This window comes from Glandiceps talaboti, chromosome 3 (assembly GCF_964340395.1).
Source record: "Glandiceps talaboti chromosome 3, keGlaTala1.1, whole genome shotgun sequence".
NCBI classification, from domain to species: Eukaryota; Metazoa; Hemichordata; class Enteropneusta; family Spengelidae; genus Glandiceps; species Glandiceps talaboti.
Genome location: NC_135551.1, coordinates 24,248,338 through 24,261,002, shown reverse-complemented (window position 1 = coordinate 24,261,002; position 12,665 = coordinate 24,248,338). Strand labels below are relative to the sequence as shown.

At 36.4% G+C, this 12,665-nt stretch overlaps 2 protein-coding genes across 3 annotated transcripts in view; one reads left to right on the top strand and one right to left on the bottom strand.

Annotated features, from left to right (window-relative positions):
- LOC144433251 (iron-sulfur clusters transporter ABCB7, mitochondrial-like) overlaps positions 1-1,837 on the bottom strand; it is a 13,282-nt gene extending 11,445 nt beyond the window's left edge. The window contains exons 1-3 of the mRNA XM_078121560.1: positions 1,685-1,837; positions 635-703; positions 1-124 (exon numbers count right to left, since the gene is read on the bottom strand). The exon at positions 1-124 is cut by the window's left edge and continues 77 nt beyond it. Coding sequence (XP_077977686.1) covers positions 1-124; positions 635-703; positions 1,685-1,837 — 346 coding nt within the window. The remainder of the gene's footprint in view (positions 125-634; positions 704-1,684) is intronic.
- A 295-nt stretch (positions 1,838-2,132) lies between these two features.
- Positions 2,133-7,059, top strand: LOC144432825 (uracil phosphoribosyltransferase homolog). 2 transcript variants are annotated; one of them, XM_078121113.1, is made up of 6 exons: positions 2,133-2,296; positions 3,120-3,162; positions 3,877-4,009; positions 4,601-4,762; positions 5,751-5,849; positions 6,570-7,059. In XM_078121113.1, exons 1-6 carry the CDS (start codon positions 2,157-2,159, stop codon positions 6,674-6,676), a joined length of 684 nt encoding a protein of 227 aa, XP_077977239.1. In that variant the 5' UTR covers positions 2,133-2,156; the 3' UTR covers positions 6,677-7,059. The 2 variants fall into 2 exon arrangements, with proteins under 2 accessions (XP_077977239.1, XP_077977240.1); XM_078121114.1 differs by lacking the exon at positions 5,751-5,849.
- Positions 7,060-12,665: the final 5,606 nt, after the last annotated feature.

The following is a 12,665-nucleotide window of genomic DNA, read 5'->3' as shown; positions in this document are numbered from 1 at the left end:
TTGTCATGGTTTTCATGATTTCCCACCCTGTCACTTCTTTCTGTCCATTTCCATTGGCTACAGTACCGTGTCCGTGGAAACAATCCCTCTGTAACCCAGGTGTAATGGTAGGTAGCCAAGCAGTCTATGTATAGAGAAGGTAAACATGCCAATAAATTCACTTTAATAACAAATAACCAAGAGAAAAAAAAAGCATTTTGAAAAATACAATAACATTTACATATAACTGCAAACTTGTGATAGGATAACACAAACTCTGTGGACTACTATAACACACATTTTAGACGTATTTTGACCAAAAACCTATACTACATATCCCAATCCATTTTAGATCATGTATTGTTTAACCGAGAACAGTCATACATAAAAATGTATGAGCAAATCCATTATAGTACAATTCATGGCAGTGAAATTCAAAACTGAGTGCACACTTGTTGTCATGCCAACAAAGGGTAAAATTGTAAACAGGAATTAATGAGAGCATACCTATTGTTGACAAAAGGATATTGAAATATACAACAATGAGCCATTTAAGATTTTCATCTGAAATGTGCATGCCCTGTTGTATTTATATCAACATTCTGAAAAATATCCCCATCAAGACTATAAATATGATTTCTGGTGAAACTTTTACCTTATTCAATTTTCTGTTCCTGAGATTATGTCCATTCCATGCTGGTCCTGTTGAATAATATCTTTCCAACTGGAAAATAATCCACATTTACAACAGTCACTAAACTACAAATTTCTAATGTGACCAATAAATTACGAGTTTTTTCCTTATTCTTTTCTTAGGTTTACATTGGAGATGAGAATAGTTTTGTGATATTTCTGACATCCTTACTTCCCATCATCTTACTGGATATACACATGTATAATATATATATAAACTCAGTATATGAAAAATGTCTAAGCTGGCATAAACAGTGTTCAATACATATGTATGTAGAGTGGTATAGATAACACAATCGTTACACAGTGTTTCACTCTGTTGCGATCACCAGTCGTGACTCCTCTGATGTACACAACAGTGTGAAACACTGTGTAACGACTCCTTACTATTTTAGTTGATGTTGTATATTTTGTATAAATATACATTTTACATTACACACACACACACATGTCCATGTATAATATATACATAAAAAAATGTACATGTACACACTTGTACGAGTTGAATAAAATTGACAACATTTATAGTGACTAAAAATATCACTTTGACTGTATTTTGATCTATTATGTTAATAGATAATGGTCGGGAAACATGCAGTGTCAATGGTTATGTAACGACTAATGTAACACATACATTACATCATTACAATTTACATGTCATTACACAATTATTTTGTTTTGTGGATTTCATCGTTGTTTTGTACATATATATTATTTCTTCTGAATATACACATAAGTTATACCACACACACACACACACACACACACATAATTATGTGTGTATATATATACATGCATGCATGCATGATTCTACCTCCATAAATATATCACCTTACCCTTGATCACATCATGGATGTATTAGTCTCACTAATACATCCATGATCACATACAAGTCTAACACCATACCTCCGGCCGCTCACGATTTGAATACTGTCAATACTCAAGTCTCAATGTCATTGAGCCAGTGACGACCATGGACACGAACGTAAAACACTACATTTCATAGTCTTACCTGTTGTTGACAAAATGTGACGGGGGCAATACAAAACGCATTAGATCTTCTATAGGTCAAAGGCACTGACTTAATTTTGGATCGATTTGACAGGCCACAGGCGGCATACCTGTATGCGACCCGAAGGTCTTTTGACAACCAGGAGGTCGCCATATTGCAGGGGATTATGGCAAGATGGATAAAGTAGTTCGGGCACAGCTGCGTAATAAAAAAGAATGTTTTGTCGACGAAATATCTTTTTAGAGTTGGATTATATTAGAAATTGGTGTGATTTATCTTTATAGTCATATATATTCTTTACATATGTTTGATTAAAGTTTTTGAGTGTAATGAATAATTTAATGATTTATATTTTATTAGTGAAACATCAGCGGATGTACATAGTTTTGGGGTCAAGGTGTTGCTGGGCACGAGGTCAAACTTGTTACACGACAGTGGTAGATGTCGATACACACGTGTATGGCCACTAGCGATGGGAGAATGTAACATGGCTAGCAGTGGGACGGACAATAGGAAGACGAATTGCGTAAATCAGGCAATGTTTGGACCGAGAGTAAAAGTGCTGAGGCAAAATAACCAAATAAAGGAGTTACAAACTGTAATTCGGAACCAGTAAGTATAGCACGTATCCATTCACTGAATTCACTCAGGCAAGTCTGCAGTACATCATGATACCATAGAGTCTGCTGTTTTTTATTTATCCACAGTATGGAATTCTGTTTATCATTTTAAGGCATGTACTTAAAGTGATTCAAATGTTATTGTTACATCCACCTTCGAAAACATGAAACAGACTGCAGAGTGCAGACTGGGAAAGGGAAAATGTCGATCGACTATACATAAACAACAAAAGACTCAAATCATCACCATTTTCACCATTTCTTCGCATCTGTATCAACAGAAAACAAAATTAACATATTTACCCGTAACCAGTTTCCTCATTGTGTGAAAATATAAACACAGTCAGTATTTTAGTTACCTCACTTGGAAGTTGGGTGAAATTTTTGATATATCAAATCTAATTTCTAAATTAATAATTAATATTGACACTTTCACAAGCATGATAATGATAGGATTGCTATTCACTTCATCCCATTTGCAACTCGCCCTGATTTCAACTCTTCCCACTCTTTTAAAATCATGTAGGAAAGTAATTTGCAGATTTTGGCAATATGACTTAAGTGTGCAAGTATTTTAGTTATAAGATACGTTACAATACTAAGACATAAAAAACACCATACATCCAACATACTGACTTTTCAGTTTGGTTTATCCCTCCCGTGTTTCGGTAGGAAAATTAGACAATTAGTGAATGTTAACAGATACTGAAAAAATACAACAAACAATCAGACCAGAAATCTGATGCACTGACATCAGGACAAGTTGAAATTGGGTATTTATACCTATTGCATCTGTTTTTGTTCTACAATTTCAGTACAACAACCAGAGGGGACTTTGTGTTCTATGCAGACAGGCTGGTAAGTTACATGTAGTCACAGAATTCAGTGATCTCCCCAGGCTATTTTTAATAGCGTATTAGTGGGCTCGCACTCACTTTGAGCTCTGCTCTCACATTAAATTCCCCACCATCTTTTGAATCATAACGTGATCACAGGTGGTACTTTCTAGAAAACTCACTTTTATTGTGATCTAATATGTTACTGTTAAGTATTAATTGCTTTGTTGTGTTATCTTTGACAATACTTTTAAATGTATGTTGTTTACTATATTTTATTGCCAAATAAATTCAAATCAAATCAGACCGAAGGAAAGATTTGTTTTGTACACTTTAAATAAAGCACAGTTGTCTTGTGCCATACTGTACATCTTTGGCACACATATGTTTTGGGCTGTATACAAACAATTGCTTAACACTAAAGCCATATGTTTCATGTTTGTTTCAACCATCATGAGTCATTCCAAGGTGTATTATAGCAGGGGGACGTATAAACAGAGGGATTGGAAGCTTATACATCCCTGATTATAGTTTGACCTGTCTTGTACCGATTTGCTTCTGGTTGTGTCCCCCTAGTGCAGAAAACAGTTCAAAACTTGTTTATTCGCTGACATTATAAACCTTAACTTTTACTTCAAACCATCTAAATGTACCAAGTCTCTTTTTAATATCTGTGGAAACAAAAACAACAACTATGTATTCAAAGAGTATAAATGTAGTGTTGTGTTCATTGCAGATCAGGCTGGTTGTGGAGGAAGGTCTTAACCAACTACCATACTCACAATCTATTGTTACCACACCAACTGGATGCCATTATGATGGAATCCAATTCCAGAAAGGCAACTGTGGAGTTAGCATCATGAGAAGTGGTATGCAGTGACCATCATCCACAAATATAATCTGTGTACAGCAAAGCTTTATTATGTTAGAAGGAACCTACTTGATCAGAATTAGAATGTAAACCAGTGGGACTGACTGCATAATATGTGTTCAATATGAATAGTATCCATACTAGGGGGTTTAGGGTTAGGGATTGAAATAGGGTTAGACTCCCTAGCATAAACCTGATTTGTAATTTTATCACATATGGCAAGAATGTAAAACAGTGGATTGATCCTATCCTACCATTTGTATTCAGACTTGGGAAAGAAATAGGTCTTGTCTCCCTAACATAGAGCAGATTTGTATTATCCACCTTGAGTGGCCAGTGTTCTATAATTGCCCACATTTTGTGTGTATTGTACGGTAGTGAATGTGGTACAATATATACACAATTTTTATGACAATTATTCAGTTAATTGTGACTTGTTACTATCCCATGTGAGGCATTGAAACTAAGACTATGAGATTGAGTTGTGTGTGATTTCATTGGCTACATGTTGATCTCCCAGGTGAGGCATTGCAACAGTGTCTTTAAGATTGAGCTTTGTGATATGATTGGTTATTTGTTTATTACCCAGGTGAGGCAATGGAACAAGGACTACGAGATTGCTGCAGGTCAATACGAATTGGTAAAATTTTAATCAAAAGTGACGAAGAAACAATGCAAGCCAGAGTGTTTTATGCCAAACTTCCACATGACATACACACAAGAAAAGTTCTTTTAATGTATCCTATTTTAAGTAAGTGCATGTAATTCATTATTTGTAAAGTATTATTTTTACTGGCTCCCTGTGGTGTTGTGGTTAAACCCAGGATTAGCAGTAGCTAGGTCATCATGGGTTCAAATCCCACTGGAAGTGGAATTTTCTGTGACTGAGATCCAAACCCAGGGTGAGTGTTCTACAGACTTGATGGGTAGACTGTGCTATGTGTTCGCGTTGCAGGGCCCAGGTAACTCCAGGATATACTGTGGATTGACCGGGAAAGCCTTGTCAGTTCCATAGCAACTTGATAGCAACTATGGAACATAGCCCTGTCATGTAGTTCCAATCTGAATGGAGTTCTGTACAAATGTGTGTTTATGAATATGAATGAAATATAAACATGTATACTTACTTGCATAAACAAAAGAGAAAACTGGATGGTCTGAACAAACTTAGCAGCATTACATGGTACTTTTTTTCAGAAATATGTAAGTTGTATCAAAATGCTGATCAATCCCATTTTGCTTCATTTGATCTACAACCAAGGTTTTATTTTGCGAGCAAAACTAAACCAAGTCTGATGTGATACAACTTCACAGTACAGTGTGGGTACTTCTACTGAGTAGGAGATCCAATGACATAGCACTGTGATATGCTTACTTGGCATTGACATTGCCAATGCCCACATATTTTTCCAAATATCACACTGTACTACATTCAATAAGAAGGTAGGCCTTGCTACCAAGCTGAAAATACAGCCAAGAAGTTTCAGATTACAAGTGGTGATATGTAAATTACCAGAGTTTTCCAAAAATTTGCCCCGATTAACTATTGGAAAAATGGGCAAATTTAGGATCTCAAAGAAGAAGCTAAATAGATTTGAAATATTTTCTAGTTGATTTTACACAATCCTCTCATGCAAAGATTTATCCACTCATGTAAAAGGTCTAGAAATGAATTGAAGAAATTTGCATTTCTTGCTCGGGTGGACTGATAAATTTTACTTTTCTGTTTTGCCCAAAAGGTTCAGGAAATACTGTCATCCAGGCAGTCAGTGTTCTCAGGGATTATGGTGTCAAAGACAAAGATATTATCCTTCTTAATTTATTTGCAACACCACATGGTGAGTGAACTCTTTGAACTTCTTAGTACAGAATCCATTATTGTTTGTTATTCAAGTGATGAAATTTGATATGCAAAGATATGCAAATGTATCAGGGAATTATCAGGTCTATATATGGCTATATAAGGATATTAAAGATTTACGAATTCATTGCATGCCTATAATAGGAAATATGCAAATTTCAATGCCATATAAGGACAGGTATAAGCATTTCCTACATGACCATATTTGGATATCTATCATAGGCATATAAAATAAAGATGTGAAGATTTACATGCATTTACAAATATTTACATAATCTTACAAGGTACTACCTTTGGTTTCAGTGGCCATATTGGAAAAAATACCAAAATAAAGTAAAGTTGAAAATTTCAACTAGAAAGATTTTTAAAAAGTACCTGCTGCCATAACTCTCTTTTACTATGGTATATTTTATCATAGTTATCAGTTAGGTTATGAGTATATTTAGTCATAAAACAGGACTAAACTATTGATTTTATAGTATTTTCTTGTTGTCTGATTCAAGATTGTGCTTGTCTTAGCTAAGTGGTTGTTTGTTATCATAGAAATGTCAGGCAACAAGCATTGACTATTAGTGTTAGTCTTCGTCAAATAAGTTCACTTTTGAGGAAAGCTTGACTTTGAAAGTCCTAGCATGCAATTAGTGAAAAATGGTCTAATTAGTGACAAATTTTCAATTAGTCTTATTTCTATTCACAGCTATCAGAACAGTTGTTGACAAACATCCAGAGATGACAGTATTATCGTCAGAAGTTGATCAAGTCACCCCAAATCACTTTGGACAGAAGTATTTTGGCACTGACTAGACAAAAAGATTATTAACAGTTCCACCAAAAGCTAGTGCACCATATGTATACAAATTTAGGAGTTTGTATGTCAACCAACGGCCAGAGTTGCTGTACGGACCTTGTCAAAATCTGTTCCTTTGATCTAGAAATATCGCCGAAGAGGAAAAGTTATTAAAATTCATATTGTTTATTAACAAATCTGCTTTTAGATGAATTTCTTACTATTGATATTTGAACACTGTGGTTTTCTGACAAAATCCAATATGGCCACCACTGAGTGCAGCGCTACCTTGGAAAGCTGGACCAGAAGTTGTAGAGGCTGACGTTTTTAAGGTAGTGCTGCGTAGGAACTTGCATAGCATGTATAGCATGTAGTAAGACTTTGACATTGTACTTAGATATCAAGGAATAAATGTATGCTAAAATCCTCCCTGTGCCGATATGTTGTGTGTGCAGAAGCGTGCATGTATTTTATTTTTACGTATAATAGAAATAAATTACATGTAAATGAAATGGCCTTTCTTTCCCCCTTATTATCTGTTATGTCATTATAATTTTGGCTTCGCAAGGATGCGTAAATAACGACATTCCTTTATGGCATCGACATTGGACTGTGAATGCGTGTTGGCGCTGTTCACCATCGTACTCCCACTTGTTTCTGAAACAGACTTGGAGAATTTTGAGCGAACATGTTCGGGTGGTGTATAAATTGACGTTGTTTTCCTCATTGTTTTGGGAATGTATTTCTCCCTCTCAAGGCGATGAAAGAATTCATTGATTTTTGTTTGAGTCCGCAGTCTTTCATTTTCCTGAGGATGGAAGAAAGTTGTGAGAAATGAAGTCTGTTGAACCAAAATGTTGAAAGAGCATAAAACTTTGGTTGAACTTGACATATAAGGGAGCCTTCAGAATTTACGAGGGGGGGGGGGGGGCTTTTCACAAATTGGCTCCCGGGGAGGGCATATTGTAGAAATTGGGATTAGGGGAATGGTCACGTTACTTTGACTCATTGTATTGCATTATTTTGGGGGGTTTTGTCATTCCATTGCTGTCACCGGTTCCAAATCCCATTGCTGCCATTCGGGTACTAAACAGGTCTTTTACATATCTGACAGCATTTAACTCATGTTTTGAATAGGGAGAGGGTCATGTTTTAGAGAAAGAAAGTTGACTGAGGGCCACTTTTTAACATGATGAAGTCGGGGAAGGGTCACATTTTATGCAACAGTCTGGGCCTAATTTCTCCCAGCCCTCCCCCACCCCTTGTAATTACTGAAGCTCCCTAATATTTAATCCTAACATTGCAAAAACTCTATAATTGACGTTTTTTGGCAAAATACGTGCATTTAAGTTATTTATGTCGCCCTCCCTCTCCTCTTTCCCTGCCCCCCCCCCCCACTCTCTCTCTCCTACCCCCACCACACACACACACACACATCTGATTTTAGCGACTACAAAATACATGTACCTTAATTTCTGTTACGTCTGCTGGACACACACACTCACACTCCATATACAAAATATAGTATGAAGGTATAGGTGATCTTTGAAACTCACCTTAATGTTGCCAATTATTTCTGTCGACGGAAATGTCTTTAAGGAAATGCCTCTCTTGTCTGATGACTTATTTGCCGCCATGACTGCCGGTTTTTCGTTTACCTTTTTCTTATTCTTGAAATTCGTTTTAGTTGAATGTAGGAAGTCTGGTTGTGATATTACTTTAGTGCCCTTGTTTATTGTGTAATGCACACGTTTACTTTTCCATGGAATTTGTCTTGCCTCTTTTCCCTTTTCGGCCAACTCTCTTGCTTCGTTTTCCAGACGAGCCTCGCACGCCACGCAGTTAGCTTTGCTGGATCTCCGTAAAGCTAGCCGGACCTGGCTGGAAGTCATTTTGGCACTGCGAGGACCAACGTATGGCTTTCCAAAATATGACGACCCTGGTTTGAAAGCAAACCTGTCATTTGGATTGTAGTAACCACATCTGTCATTGGTGTCTGCAGAAGCAGTCGAATCCTGGGCAACGTCTTGGCTCACTTTCTCTGATTTCTCGCCATCTTCTCTCTTTTGAGATTCACATAAGCTACAGTTCGTTGATTTGCCATGTTCTTCATTAGCCTGATGGATCGAGACATAATTGCTTTGACCGGTACGCGAGACATTTTCAACAGTTACTTCAATTGGTACTTTTAAAATTTCGCAAAATTCTTCATTAACATCAGAAAACGTTGTCTGGTCTTTACGTTCAAAAACCCACATATTGTCACTTTGCCCTTGTAGGTATTCTGTATCATTTATCACACTCTTTGATTGGGCAGCGTTGCCTTTACTGAATGTTTTTCCTCCAATCATATCCATTGTACTTTTCGTTGCCCGTGAGTTGACTGTCTTCACTGATTTTGAAGTCGGCAAACACGAGGTAACAAAACGTCCAGCTGGAGCAGATTTTTGTCGGCGCTGCTTAGGATGATATTGTATTCCGCGGCCGTCGGCTTTCAGATCACCGTTTGCGCAGAAAACAAATCCCGGCGTTTTGTTCCGAGAATTCAACAACATATCAAGACTTTTGGTTCCTTCTTGAGAAGTTTGTTTAAGAGAACGAAAACTGAGTTTTAGCAGATGTTGTTCACTGGCGATCCATTCCACAGCCTTTTGTCGTTGTTTCTCCAAACATGCTATCCGTTGTTTCAATCTTCTCTCTTCCAGCGAGTTCCTTGGACAGTTGTCGCTCACGATTTCACCATCATGCATGCGAGGGAATTTGAAAGCCGACCCTGTATGCCATGACATCGCTGGCCTACAAAAAACACACACAAAAAAAACACATTTCTTATCTAGACAGATGTGAACAAAACAGGCCATTTGCACCAATGCATAGCCTTAGTTAAATTCAAACGAGAGACTATTAACACAAACTGTTTTGATAGTTCAACTTCGAGTAACTTTCTGACATGTTCTCACTCAGTGTTTCACAATCTGTTTTGCAAACTATCAATCTCATTTTATATGTTTAATTTCCGTTGCACTCTTTCTCCATTCCTTCCTGTGAGCTGCAGCATTACACGTATTTGACCCTGAACTTATGATTATGGTAAATATTATCGTCACTGTCTAAGGAAAAAAAAAAAATGGTAGTTTCCGATAACATGGCTTCATGAAATAGGTAGCTAGGAATTTTATTTTATTTTATTTATTTATTTATGTGTTGTTGTTGTTGTTGTTGTTGTTGTTGTTGTTGTTGTTGTTGTTGTTGTTGTTGTTGAGATGAGATGAGATGAGAAATTATTTCGAGGCAAGATACTCTTTGGTCACAAAACTGTGATAGTTTGATGAAGTGAATGAAGACAATTAAATGTGAAGTAGACAAACACAGACTGTACTGTTTCCAGGAGTGAGATTTTGTATCAGGGACAAAATGTGGTAGATGGAATACTGAGCCTTACATATGAGAAAAGACAGAACAGCTGAATCAAACGCTGTAAAACTGGAGACATGATCAAATATTTTTAAAACGTCGATAATAAGTTTGCAGTTGCCAGAGGACACCAATCAACAAGAGGACACCACCACAAACTATGCATACCATCTACAAAGCTTGACATTGGGAAGGTTTATTTTTTAATTGTAGAGTCTTTGACCAGCGGAACAAATTCCCTTACAACATTATTTCGTCATCTGTGAACAATTATGACAACCTTAACTCCACGACAGATGAAAGGGATACTCAGAATACGGAAGGATTACTAGTCCCGTCAACTAAACTGAACTGAAGTGAACTATGAACATTGTTCAACACATTCTTTCATTTCATTTATTCACCTGTCCACCTTTTCTAATTACAAGTAATTCGTGCTGTCATCTGTACGCCCCATGGTGAATGAATCTCCATCTTCCATTACACACACACACACACACACAAATAAATACATACATACTTATTATGTGCGACTTACCTGTATTGATGATATTCTAAAGCTCAGAAATCACTCAGAAGAAGATCGAAGTTTTTAACGCTCATGTCTCACGCGTTCTTGTATTCTTGTAATCACCTCAAATGATGCAAATCGAATGTTTGACGTTCGAAAGAATTGGAAGGCTGTGAATGCTCAATAAGGGTAACGCTAAAGTAAAGTATTTTGACTTTTTTTCAACGCATTTTTAATACTCTTGTAGACTGTCTTTGACTAAGTTTTCATTAATCTTTGATGTCGAATATTCCGTCAAGTGAAGTTTACCTGTTCCACAACAAATCAAAGTAAGGGGATAACCAAGGGTTACCGCAGAGGGCTACCGTGCGTATTGGTGTGAGTATATAAATACAAAACACAACAATTTTGATAACTCCTAAAAATAAAAACTGAAGACAGCGACGAAGTGACGTACATTGTAATAGTATAGTTTTTGCGTCTATTCAGTTTCAAGTCAGAGTATCCTGTGATACTGCCGAATGCGTCAAATTTGTTAGGGAAAAGCTAAGCTTTCGTTCAAAATTTCCCCATTTGAGTCATTATAGACCAACAACAGACATGTTTAAACGCAATACTAGACCACGTCCACAAACTTCAGCTGTAACCGACACTTTCAAAGAGCAACATATATATATACACACACCCAAGAATCAGTTACACGTTCATCAAGCTTCCAATCCCACCCATTGGTTGCATAACTTTCCGTACGCTTTGAACATGTTAACACAAGAGAGAAATTCTCTCTGGATTTTACCAACCATACAGACTCCTAAATTGACATCGGCAATCAATACTTTATTCAACATCAAGATTTAGGATATCAAAATTATTACAAATCTCAAAGGATTAATTATGTTAATCCCATAGAAAAATCATCTTTGTTAATATGCAGTCCATGCATGTTCAATCCATTCCTGTATCCGAATCTTAGATAGCATTATACATAATTAATGCATGTCATTTCTGCAGGTCCTGGAGTCTCCATATTATTGCCGGTAAATGTGTGAGTTGGCAAAAATCCTGCAATTACTCCAAAATAAAATCTTACAGCGTAACTTTTTAATGTATCACCAAAATACACACATTGAACACTAAGTCTAGTATAGAGGTTACACAAATATTATACCTCATAGTTAATTAGTTTACATTGTAGATTCTTCGAAACGTTCAACATCGAGTTTCTCTGTTTCGGCTTCTTCCAGAGCTTTATTTGTCATTTGTGATAAAGAATCGGAGATGACCGAAAAAGTCTAAAAACTCATGTTAAAACAACACCTAGATTTTGTATTTGCCAACATGTTCAAGAGCATGATTGTGCACCTACATTGAAACCAAAAGTATCTCTGATTGACTTTGTTCGTAACTGTGGACTTTAATAAATTTCTCGAGCCGGGTGGTCAAGTAAGATTTGCATATCCTATTGTCGTCCTATCTAACACTAGAACAAGTATACATGTAAAAAGTGTGGGAGACAGGTGTATGTAACGATATTATCGAATTCCATGAATGAAAGTCATATAAGTGTGCCAAATATCCTTACCTATAGTGCTAGGTAATATGGAACAAAGAAAATAACATAGTATTTTGGTACATATATACTACCAAACTAGAGAGAGTATGGAGTTTCGCTTAAGCAACGCGATGTTTGTTATGTCTCACGCTACATTTTTATGTTACAAATTACACAAACAAAATAAATAAATAAATAAATAAATAAATAAATAAATAAATAAATAAATACAGACACTGATAGCGCATGCGCATACCCACACGCCCATTTTATATTTTAGTTATGACACTTTCTACTCACAGGATCGGAGAACTGGGAATGCACAAAAATAAGTAATACATTTGATCAAGTATTAATTTGTTTATCTGTTGAAGTACGCTACTCAAGCATCATGTGATGAACATATTCTTTTTCGATTTTATTGTTCGGCTAGTTGCCATTAGGTTGTGTCAATTCTGTCTCCGATATTTCCCCATCTTCAGCCAAGTACCTCGTTACCTATTTTGGAGCTGGACCTTTTGGAGCTGCC

Excerpts from the sequence above, each read along its gene's own strand:
- LOC144432825 (XM_078121113.1), top strand. The coding sequence starts at position 2,157 with ATGGGAGAATGTAACATGGCTAGCAGTGGGACGGACAATAGGAAGACG. Across the intron at positions 2,297-3,119 it reads CAAACTGTAATTCGGAACCA|TACAACAACCAGAGGGGACT; the intron begins GTAAGTATAGCA and ends CTACAATTTCAG. Across the intron at positions 4,763-5,750 it reads TTTAATGTATCCTATTTTAA|GTTCAGGAAATACTGTCATC; the intron begins GTAAGTGCATGT and ends TTTGCCCAAAAG.